The sequence below is a fragment of the Serinus canaria genome, chromosome 5, assembly GCF_022539315.1.
Source record: "Serinus canaria isolate serCan28SL12 chromosome 5, serCan2020, whole genome shotgun sequence".
NCBI classification, from domain to species: Eukaryota; Metazoa; Chordata; class Aves; order Passeriformes; family Fringillidae; genus Serinus; species Serinus canaria.
This window is the reverse complement of record NC_066319.1, coordinates 51241985-51254224: the sequence shown is the minus strand read 5'-3', so window position 1 is coordinate 51254224 and position 12240 is coordinate 51241985. Positions and strand designations below refer to the sequence as shown.

At 41.0% G+C, this 12240-nt stretch overlaps 1 protein-coding gene across 2 annotated transcripts in view; it reads right to left on the bottom strand.

The window, feature by feature from the left end:
* PPP2R5C (protein phosphatase 2 regulatory subunit B'gamma) overlaps positions 1-10759 on the bottom strand; it is a 72871-nt gene extending 62112 nt beyond the window's left edge. Inside the window, exons 1-2 of one of the 2 annotated variants that reach the window (XM_009101739.3) lie at positions 10600-10759; positions 9020-9085 (exon numbers count right to left, since the gene is read on the bottom strand). In XM_009101739.3, coding sequence (XP_009099987.1) covers positions 9020-9085; positions 10600-10626 — 93 coding nt within the window. In that variant the 5' untranslated portion in view covers positions 10627-10759. Of the gene's footprint in view, positions 1-9019; positions 9086-10599 lie in introns of those variants that run through there. The other variant, XM_050974828.1, reaches the window with a different exon arrangement.
* Positions 10760-12240: the final 1481 nt, after the last annotated feature.

The following is a 12240-nucleotide window of genomic DNA, read 5'->3' as shown; positions in this document are numbered from 1 at the left end:
TTCCTGTTAGCTGCTCATACATAGGACTCAAATTTTATCTTCTAAAGAATTGCATCATCACAGCTTTTTGAAATAGACTAGACTCGCAACACACCAAACAAATCCCATGTTTCAGCTTAGTGTGCTGCATCCTTGACATTAATAGAACATAATTTTACATTCACAATTAAGTATCAGTAGCACAAGGCTTGTTTTCCATTTGCTTCTTGTAAATTTAATTTTGCTTTAACTAATATACTCCAGAAACAAGCTGACATTTGATTCCCTTCAGTCAGAGCTCAGATCTTCAGCCCAAGATTGCAGAGTACTGGCAAAGATGAGAAGGTGCCTAGGCTCAGACTTCAAGTGGATTGACACTGCTTTGTGTTTGCTGAAGCACCGCCATCAGTGAGCACCTGGTACTTCGCAAAAGCAGCAAAGCAACACTTGCTTCCTTATATATCTTCTATCACAAAACTTCAATGCAAGAAATGTCCTCAGGAAAAAAAAAAGTAAAGTGTTACCTGCAATCACCAGGCAGCTGATTAAATAAGATTTAAACTGGATAATGTCCTAAGTATTATTTCAAAACATTTATATGAATACAGGGATGAAGCATCTGGATAAAGGATGGCCTGGCTTAAATTACTTTAGTTATAGATTTTCATTATTATTTCTCTCTGATGACCCTGAAGCATCCTTTTACTTTACAAAACCCCAAACCAACAAAAACCACCTTAGTTCTTTATATATATATATATATATATATATATATATATATATACATACACATATATGTAAGGTTCCCACATTTGAAGGAAATCACACACTAACTCATTCACTTTAGGCACCAACTCCTATACTCTACTGTAAATTTTAATTATATACAGCTACTGATGAGCTAAGGCAACTGCACATGTGGCTTTACCACTGAGGTCCATATTTTTGTGTTCCCTGATCTATTCATAGAAGCTTCTCACTTCACACACTCATACTGAAATCTTTTTTTACTTCGCCTCCTGCCCACCAGTTTGGTATTTGTATTAGATGCTCTTTGAGAGAGAGTTATAGTCCATGACAAATAATCTGGTCTATTGGAAGGTGTCCCTCCCCATGGCAGGTTGAACTAGATGATCTTGTGGGTCTCTTCTAACCATTCTATGATTCTATGAATTAAAACTGTAACTGCTTCTACAGAACTGTTACACCAAATCATCTTTAGCTCTCATCATGCTTTTACTTTACATGTCGCTGGAGAAGCTTACTTGTCAGTATTTCAGACTGCTAAATTGAGAAGTGATGAGGAAGTATATAAAAGTCACTATAAATGTGTAGCAAATTATAATATTTGGCAGTCATCTTTCAAGAAGCATATTCAGGAATAGGCCAGGATTTTTTTCCTAGCTTTTGGCTGGTTGGTTTCTGTAAATGGCCTTCTAAGCCTGTTGCAGGGAAGGACACACAAACAAATAAACCTCAAAGCCTACCATCCCACTTCTAGAATTACAAATTTATTCTGGTTTCAAATGAAATTGAGGTATGTTTGTAGTCTGTGAACATGTGGGTAGATTCAACAGCTACCTATTTTTCTTACTGTTTGTATTCTCTAAGAGATAACTATATTAATAATTCTGTATTACATGTGTTAATGTACATCTGAGTACTCTCTGAATTGTAGGCTTTAACTCTTATGAAAAAAAATTAAGGGAAGCAATTTGAAACAAAGGATGAAAAGGATATTTTCAGTTTACAAAATGCTGGTATCCATTTTTGAAAGTCCCTTTGTTCCTTTTGATTAGAACAGCCTTCACCTTCATTGCTGCTTCTATTCAGGAAGGATTCAGAGAGCTTAAAAACACCATTAGGAAGCAGAGGATAGCAAGTACTAAACCACACACAGTTCTCACACCTCATATGTTACACAAGTAGTTGTCAGCCTTGTGTAAGAAGTAGAAGGGCATAAGATCCTGTTTTCAGAAGCAACCCATTTTAGGTTATAAAATGCTTGTATACAGCAGTGTTTGGTACACTTTATTAACACCATTAATTTTAGAAGCATAATGTTAAAGTTACATAACAAACACCATTAAAGTAACTCTACTCTGTATTAAGGTGCCTTTGCTTGGAAGACAGAAGGAAATTCCAGTTCCCAAAATCAAAAAGCCAACATGTCAATAAAAATTGCAAATATTACAGACGTTTAAGACAAACAAAAAGTTTCGTAGATGTTCTAAGAATAACACATGGCATCTCTTTACTCAGCAAACAGCTTCTCATTTAGTACTTAGGATGTATACACTCATGTATTTTTTAATGGTTGTATCAGCCCATTAAAATAATCTCTCTAAGAAAGAAAATCAGAACTTCAAGACATGATCAAAAATTAGTTCAAATTAATTTTTTAAAGAAGTTGGCGCACCAGTTTAAAACTAAACAAACCCACTCCAAAGCCCACAGACTTTATTTTGTATCAGTTACTCAAGAGAATATTCAAGAGAAAATTCAAGAGAAAATTCACCCCAACTTCATAGAGTGTTTTGGTTTAAAATCCTGTTTTGCTAATGTTACGAGTGAAATCCCAAACTAATAGCCCTAGAAAGCTACATAATGGGTCTAACACTATTTATAGTCCTTCCATGATTCAAACTTGAAAGGACCAGTTGTTTGAAATTTCAATTTTATTTCATAATATATCTCTTCTTCCAAATGCAAGACCACCAGTTTTAAATCACCTTTATATACTGGCCCATGAAAGCACTGGCCATGCTGCCTGTCCAGCTGGGGCACACCACTGAGCACACACTGAAGAGAAGAGCCAGGGCCCAGCTAGGCTTGTTATGTGATGAAGATGCCTGCCAGTGCTATGTCTAGCTCTTTGTTAAGGACACCAACTTCTACCAAGAACAAGAAAAGAACTATCTTACACCTCAAAGATGATGAATGCCATGTATCCAAAAAGCAGTGCTACTGAGTTACAGAAACTGCCCAAATGGAGTTAGGGTTGACACACCTGAAGGATGGGATGCCAGCCAGAGGGGCCTGGAAAACTTGAGAAATGAGTCCATGTGAATCTCATGCAGTTTAACAAGACCAAGTGCTGGTGCTGCAGCAGGGTCCAGGCAACTCTGGTATCAATCCAGGCTGGGGATAAACAGCAGCCCTGATGAGAAAGCTTTGGGGTGCTGGTGGATGAGAGGCTGGACATGACCCAGCCATGGGCACTGGTAGCCCAGAAACCACCTGTGTGTGGGGCTGCATCCATAGCACCGTGGGCAGCAGGGGAGGGAGGGAGGGGATTCTGCCCCTCTGCTCTGCTCAGGTGAGACCCCACCTGGAACACCACATCCAGCTGTGTGGTCCTCACCACAGGAAGGACATAGAGCTGTTGGAGCAAGTCCAGAGGGATGGAGCACCTCTGCTATGAGAAAGACTGAGAGGATTGGGTTTGTTCAACCTGGAGAAGAAAGGCTTTGGGGTGACCTAATAGCAGCCTTCCAGTACCAGAAGGGCACCTACAAGAAAGATGCAGAAACTTTTGTTCACAAGGGCATGTAGGGACAGGAGAAGGGGGAATGGCTTTAAACTGAGAGTAAGTTTAGATTAAATATGAGAAAGAAATTCTTTACTGTGAGAGTGGTAAGGCACTGGAAGAGTTTCCCCTGAGAAGTTGTGGATGCTCCACCCCTGGAAGTGTTCAAGGCTAGGCTGGATGGAGTTGTGAGCAACCTGGTCTAGTGGAAGGTGTCCTTGCCCATGGCAGAGGGGTTGGGACTAGATGGTCTTTAAGGAACCTTCCAACCCAACCCATCCCATTCTGTGATTCTATGACTGAACAACAATAACAGAAAAGACCTAAATGATGGATGGATTTATTCACATTAGTGGATAAATAACTACCTGTGACAAGAAGGTATTTCCAGAAATTATTTAGGAGCAGTCCTAATACATGTTAACAAGGAAGAGAAAACAATTGCAGAACTCTGTCCCCTCCCCAAACCACAACCTCCTCTGCCTTGGTTCCTAAATGAACTGCCAAATTAGTATTTACTTGTGCCAAGGCTTTCAAGTATACCTTAAAAATTTTTTGAAGTAGAAAATTCTAGTTCCAAACTGGATACTGTGTAACAGTCCCCATCTTCAACATCAGCTATTTTTGTTTCTCAGGGCAAACAGCACCACAATAAAAAACACAAACAGTAAACATGAGAAAAATAAGCAGCATACATAGAGAATATCCACTCAACATTCTAAGTAACTTCTCCTGATCACAGAAACCTGTTATCACAAAATAGTGCTGGATTTATTGCCTTTGTCTATTCCTTGCTTTCCTTTAAATGTTAGGATACTTCCACATATAATCTCAGTTTAAAAAGCCATGCAAAAAACATCAACACTGCTTCTACTACCCATTCCTTTTGCAATTTCTTGCTTTTAATGGAAGTGACAATCCTTTGTGCTCATATAATCAGGAATTATTAAAAGTAGTAGTAAGAACACTGACAGTCTTTCCCACCATGTGCTGGCTAATATAGGAAAGGTGATCATGGAAAACTGAATAGCCACCTCTGGAATTGCTTTCAGAGGGATGAAAATCATTACTTGTGCTGAAGTGTTTTGAAGATGCAAGCAGAGATTTCTATTATTTTTTGGCAAATCCATTTTACTGAAAAGCATTACCACTATGCTAAGTAGCTTGAGAAATTAACTTCTAAATGAAAAAGGCTTCAAAATGCAGGGAAGAAAAACTTCTGAAAACAAAACCTTCCAAAATTTCTGCACTGGAAGCCATTACAGTAATACACCTACTGAAAACGGATGGCTATGAAACAACGGCAGGATAGAAGCACGGATCAGCACTTAAAAGAGTTTAAATTATTTTTAAAATTGGTTTCAGCAGTGATTATAGTCCAACATCAGCAACATATGCTATCAATAGATCCATTTCTTGCACAGCAAGAAAAATGGAAAATACAATTTGCATTTTACTACATTTTGATTTACCTACATTAAAAAGAAGGAAAAAACAGAACAAAATGCCTGTAAAGTAGAAAGAACCAAGAAGGACAGTACGTGGAAACAACAAGATCTCACACACACACACACACACACACACAGGCTTCTCAAAACCACATTAGTTTTCCGTTTGCTTTTCTGCATGGCAGAAGAATGAGTTATAATTTCTGTTTTCATTTGCTGATAGTCACCAAGCCAGTACTTTCTCAAACAACAACAGTCTTTGCCTTCTACAGACTACTCAGCACCTGGACTGAAAATTAATACAAAATAAATTTAAAAGTTTCATGCCAGTTTAAGCGAGTCCAGCTAGACTGGAGAAGAAGCTATCACCCCCTGTTACCTAGTTTTATATCAGAATATTGTCATGTATAAAAGGCTACCAGCTACTTCTGACCCTTCCATCCCCCAGCTGAATCACAGTAGTGAATTAATTGTCCTGGACTGTTCCAGTGACTGATGAAAAGAGCAAGTTTAAGCACCTACTCTCCCACAGACAAAAAAAGTTAGAAATAAAGAGTATATAGGGTTAAAATTTTAACTTCCTTCCCCTGTGGTAGTATTTGAAAACCACTGCTAAAGTACTGCACTTGAATTATTTTAGGTGTTAGGTTAGGCTTTTCTAGAGATAGAAAAAGGTCATGTTTTTCAACAGTCATTAACTATGTCTGAGTCACCTTTTCTAAACAAATGAGACTGTCCATAAATTACTACTGCCTCCACTCAAAAGGAGACCTCCACACCCCTGTGACAAAACAAAACTCTACAACAAAGCTTATCCAGCAGATAAATATTTTCTTCAAAAACCAGTTAGATCACAGCGTATATGTCCACAAGGTACCAATGGAATGGCCAATCACCACACCCAGGGATTTTATTTTCAGTATCAGTTTTTGATGCAAGCATAGTTTTTGGGCACTGTTGAACAAAGGCCCCAAAATTTTACCAGAGCAGAGACACTACTCCCATAGAAGGGAAAAGCAATACACAACAGATTAAATCTTTGTTCACAACCTGAGGACACTAATATGCTGGATGAAATAGGAGGTTATACTTAAAGGAACAGATTTAACTGTTCTGCCAACTATTTAGTCTAATTTATTAATAACATTTACTAACAGGTTACAAAATAAGCTTAGACAGGACCTTAATCATATTAGTTTTTTTCTTAAGTGTTCAATAAATGAGCAACATGAAACTGGAGTGATGGCATTAGGTACAGAAGGACAAGGTGCCCTCACCTCATACAGACTGTGCATTTCTGGTACCTCTGTCACAAGAAGGAGAACAGTAGATGGAAACAAGAGAAGGAAAATCAAAGTAACAGGAGTCCTCCTATGTAGGGGACATTAAGCTGGATTTTGGGGGAAAAACCCTAAATATAAAACACATTAATATATACATATATAAATGTCAATTACATAATTAATAATTTAATACTAATTTTACAAAACTTCCAGTTAAACAGTCTTATAAACCACATACTGGCTTAAAGAAAAGTATACCAGGATGGAAGATCATACACATACATCTACTCTGATTCTCTCTCCCCAGGCATCAGCAGCTGACCACATAGCAATTCAGAAGGGAGGTCCATGTTACTCCACATGTAGCAAGGCCTTTTATAGAGTAAACACACCCAGCTAATGCAAGAACCATCAGCTTAAGTGATTTTCACGCTCTTTTAGCATGGGGATTCTGGACCTGATATAAGAGGAATCAATTCAATCCCTTTTCAAACTTGCTGTAGAGCTTCCATCAACTGAAACATCATTTTTCTGACTGCAAGACAGGAAAAACACATCCTCATTTTTGTAAATACTAAGATCGGTTTTACTTTTTTTATCTATAGAAGTTCAAGGCATCATGAATTTAGTTAAGTGCTATAAAAGTATCTATAAATAAAGTATTTGTGGGATGCTGCTGCTTGTGTTGTCCCTGTTCTTTGAACAGCAGGCGGTCTCTAGTCTTTACAATCTGCCATTTGCATTAAATGCATATGCATTAAATGCATTTTGAGAAACAAAAAGCTGAAATGAACCACCATATTTCCAAACCTACTCATAGTCTAGAAGAGGATTTTTTAAAAGCCGTATTAAAACATATGTAAACTGACACACAACAAGAACCTTTTTTGAAGAGAGAGGAAACCTAGAAATGTATTAACAGGATGCTCCTGAATATTTCTGTATTTACCAATCTTCATTATGTTAATAAATACCCTCCCTTCTGCTCATATAAGCACCAGCTAACATACAGCAGGATTACAGCCAGCCACGTTAGAATGCAAAGTCTACATTACTATTTGTGTGCAATTACTCTATTAATTAAGATAATGAGTCAAGCACTGAGGTGTTCAAAACTGTACAGAGACTAAATAATGCCCACTGGGAATGAGAACCATACTGTACGTGCCGGTCACATTCCCAGTTCCTTGCCCATTCTGCCCCTGCTCACATATGGTCAAGTATCCTAGACAAGTTAACTGTACCTTTCATTGGGAATTCTACCTGGATGGACAAAAGAAACAGTGAACAGTAAAACACATTCTTCAACTGAGATTCATCTCTCTTACATTTCAAGTTTAAAACCCAAAAATCTAGATCTGCAAAGACAGGAAGAAATGACAAAGAAACCCAGATATGCATTTTTGGCTACCACACAAAGCTCTTCACTTATTATCTCAGGGAGCTTTACACTCAATCCTGAAGTACCAAGAGGGACTAAGAAAATTAGTCTTGGTCTCAGCAACACGTCATTCAGAAGCTTGAGAAAAGAAGTAGACAACAAATGTACTCCAAAGATGGTGAATATAATGAGCCTTACAACTACACAGGAATTAAAATTATGGCCAAGTGGCACTCTCTTTAATACCATAGCAATATACTGCAGAGACAGAGTACATCACAGTGAAGTACATCTATTTAAGCCACTGTGAACATCTACACTAATACATTTCCCATTCACTCTACAAGCTCCTCTAGTAGCTAAGATCCTTTCTAGTAGTGAGCTTCCCTCCATCAAAACTCAATCACTTTACAGGAATGTACCAAAATACTTTTACACATAAATTACAAGTTTTAATGATCTTCTTAATTTATGACAGTAGCATGAATCACTCTGCACAACAGACAAATGAGAACTCATTGAACTGCATACAATAAATAGTCCAACCCACCTACCCCTAACAGTCATTTCAGGGCAGGAAAAACAGCAAAGCTGGATGAGTGTTTTGTTCTCAAACATTATCTTTCAGTACCAAGAATTGTTTAGAGGCTGAAATACATAACTTTTCAATATACCATCTTACATTTAAACTACTATGAACATTTTAAAGGAAATTTCAGGAAATGAATGTAAATGGTGGGTTTTCAAATCAAACAAAACTACTAATTCTGAGTTTCTGGATGAATGTGTGCAAGGGAATAAATAATGATTTAATAATCCCTTTTCAAGTTGCTGTGCCTTGCTAGTGGGCAAAACAGAGAGAAATGCAGAAGGAAAAAAAAAATCTACAGAATAATTAGTCAAAAATGGCACACTTCATCGTATACCTATAAAAAGGAACTACACAACACAAGAGCTGGCAGCCTTTGATTAAGCCTAAGGTCTCCTGACAAAAAACCAAGCTACTGACACTTCTCTGACATGCCAGCATCGACAGTTTGAGAGAAGAGACCTCTGGGAATTACAGAGAATTCTAAAAACAACATTGAGCAACAAGAAGAGAAGCCCAAAAAACTCTCAATAAAAGCAGAAAATAAGTTAGATGTACATCTCATAACCAAAAAAGGGAATAGATGAGTATTTAAGACTGTAGCAAGCAAATATTTATTTACTCTAAATAAAACCGACTTCCTTAAAAGCATCATCTTATATCTTGCCAAATACCAGGGCAGTATTTCCACACTCATTTTCCCTCAAAAATATTGTCATGTCAAAATTACAATACAGAAAAACTTAAAGCACTTTTTAGAAGTTACTGCAAATAACTGTGAAAAATACTATGATTTTTAGTCATATTTACCTCATGTTCTTGGTTATCTTGTCCATCTTTGCCACTTTTTCCACTCTTGACTGATTTTGCAGGTTCCTTAAAAAAAAGTTTGCAGTTTCAGTTTTTTTTAAAAAAAGAGATCTAGATAGATTTAAGAGTCAAGGAACCAGGCTTTTTTAAAGTAATAAAATTGGCAGAATAAAAATTATACAATTTAACTGGAAGATGATAATATTGAACTATAAGTCTCTACAAAGCCACTTTAAACATTTTTTATCTGTAGAAAGACTTTGGAGTTTTATTTATGCCTCAAAATTCACCTATAAAGATAAGCTTTCACATAGGTAAGCAGGCAGGGACAAAGAATACAAGTGATTTGAACCACGTCTAAGAAATTACTTAGTTCTACTACCTTTCTGTCTTTGGTTTTTTGGTTCAGAAATATTTATATTTAGTTTAGTTTTGAAACTACTTCAGTATAGTACACGTTTTACATTTTATTATTATGTCTGTTCTTGGGGCTAGAAAGTCCAGTATTAAAAGTAGGTCAACAACTCAATTTTCTGCCTCACAGCATTGCACTTACCTTGAATCCTTCACCCATTTTTGAGATTTATTACTCTCAGGAAAGTAAAGAAAAGTTTCAATGTTTTTAACATCGAAAGTGCCAAGGATATTGGGAAAATTTAAAGCAAATAACCCCCACAAACCTCAACACTCAACCTCCCTACATCTAATTTTAAAATGACGTTGACAAACTAAAAGCTAAACAGAAGCGGTCGAGAGGGACAGCAGCTGGCCGAGGAGGACAGCACACTTCACCGTTTCTGACTTCCACTCACGGTTAATTGCCTATCACACAAAATAAAGCGCAATTCAGCTAACTTCCTGCCGGGTTTACAAGTTTTCTGCGATCATTACTTGAGCAAGCCCTGTTCGTAGCCGCCAGACAAATCACTCCCTGGAGCCTGAAGCAAAGCGGGGCCAAACCTAGGTTCATTCTATTGTCAGGAGAAGGAGCTGAAAGACTCCGAGGGACGATCAGTGCTCCTTGAATACTTACGGAGATCCCCCAAGCGCAACTCCCACCGCAGCCAGAGCTACGCAGGAGCCAAACTTCCCAGGACGGGCCCCGGGCAAGTAGCCGTGGGGACGGACGCCCCCACCTTGCCATGGAAATAATCCCTTCCCCCTCCCCAACGCCCCCGGGCCAGCCCCGAGCGAGAGCCCCCCTCCCCGCTCCGCCTCAGCCAGCCCGGGCTGAGGACACGTTTCCCATCCCCTCCTTCCAGCACTCCCCCGCACGCCCTCCACCGACTCCCTCCCTCCGACGGCCGCCGGCGAGACGGTACCAGGACCCCGCCTCGGCACCCCCGGACTAGGCCCCGCCGGGAGCTGCCCCCTCCCCGGCACCCGGCGGAGGCCGGCACACCGCAGCGAGGGAGGGAGCTGCCCCGCACCCGGGGCTGCCCCTCGTGCGGCTCTCCCAGCGCCTGGGAACGGGCGCCGCTCGCCGCTGCCGCCCCCCACCCCAGGCCCCTCCTCCCCGCGGGGCCTGCACCCCACAGCCTCCCCGCGGGGCTCGGCCTCTCCCGATCTCCCCGACTCACTTTCTCCTTCTTGTTTTTATTCGGCATGGCCGCGGAGGCGCAGCCCCCGCCGGCCCCGCTTTGCTCCGCGCCGCGCCCGCCCCGCGCTGCCGCTCCCCCGCTCCGCGGCGGCCTTGGTGCTCCCCCTTCCTCCCCCGCCCGCGGGGAGCGGGCCCTGCCCGCCCATTGGCTGCGCGCGTCACGTGGGCCGCAGCTCGCGGCGCGTCACCGAGCGGGCGGGGCTGGTGGCGCCCCCGCCCCTGGCGTTCTCCCGGCGGGGTCGGGGCTGTCCCGACTGCTCCGGGGCTTTCCCGACGGGATCGGAGCTCTCCTGGTGGCTCCGGGGTTTTCCCGACGGGATCGGAGCTCTCCTGGTGGCTCCGGGGTTATTCCGACGGGATTGGAGCTCTCCGGAGGGCTCCCCCGCTCCGCCCGGGCTCCGGCCACGCCTCGGGGTGTTCCCGCAGGCTGAGCGGGGCAGCGGGACGGGCTGAGGCGGCCTCAGGGCCCCGAGGCTCCGGCGGGCTCTTTCTGTGGCAGCCCGTGGGAAGCGGGGCGCCCCTGCAGCCGCTGCCTCTGCCGCTCTTGGGCGAGGGACACGGGCTCCGTCACTGGGGAGCGGAAACTTTAAGGGGAAAAAAAAAGAATATAAAACAATATAGGGCATGTCTGAAGTTCGCTGTCCCTCTCGTGCAAATCCCGTGTGTCCATCATCACTTTGAGGACTTCAATATGCGCTTGAAGCATGTGGATGGGGAAGGTGAACTTTGGGAAGTTGCAGACTGGTTTTGAAACCAGTCTGATATTTTTGATGTCTTGATTGCTTTTAAAAGCCTGAGTTCAGTTTTGCATGTTTTCATCATGCCCACCTGTACCAGAGATAATTTTTGTCCAAACAAATCACATTTTAATCTCCCAAAACCAGAATGCAAAATTTAGGACAATCTTAAGACAAAAGAAGAAATGTGCAAATACTCCATCTGGAAAATTTAGAAACTGTTTTTCTCCCATGGTCAGTTTAAGCCACAAATTAATTGTTGGCTGAGAAAAAGTGCAAAGGACATTAGCAGTCCTAATAGCATCAAGACATAAAATATTTTAAATTTAGATTGGATGTACCTGTTAAATTCTAATTGTGTTGTACTGCTAAAGGATTGAAAAATTACTACTTAATAAATGCAGGGTAAAAGTGAAATCGATCTCATTCCTTATCCAGACTGTCAGTATCAAATTCAGAATGAGCAAACAGCTCTCATTTTTGGGATATGGAATTCCAATAAACACTTGCGTCTGATGGGATGGTATCCAATGCTAGATACTTGTATCAGATTGTATCCACTGTATTGGAACACTGCTTTTGCTGTGGTGAAAAAGACAAACAAACTGCGTTTTCCAGGCACTGCAAAGGAATTTACTGGCTGCAGAGAGGTGCTTCCTCTCACTTCAGTCCTCTTCCTTTCCTGTTTCTCAAGTGCTAGGAAACAAATTATGTCTGCCTCTTATCCTTTCTCTCATCTCTGGTTTGAGAGCTTAGAAATGAGGAGCAGTTAGCACTATTGTGCCTCTGCTGAGAGCCAGTCATGAATGAGTTGCTACTAATAAATGACATTTCAGTCTAACAGAATACCGTGGACTTTTGAAATACTAATAGACAGCAAAGGA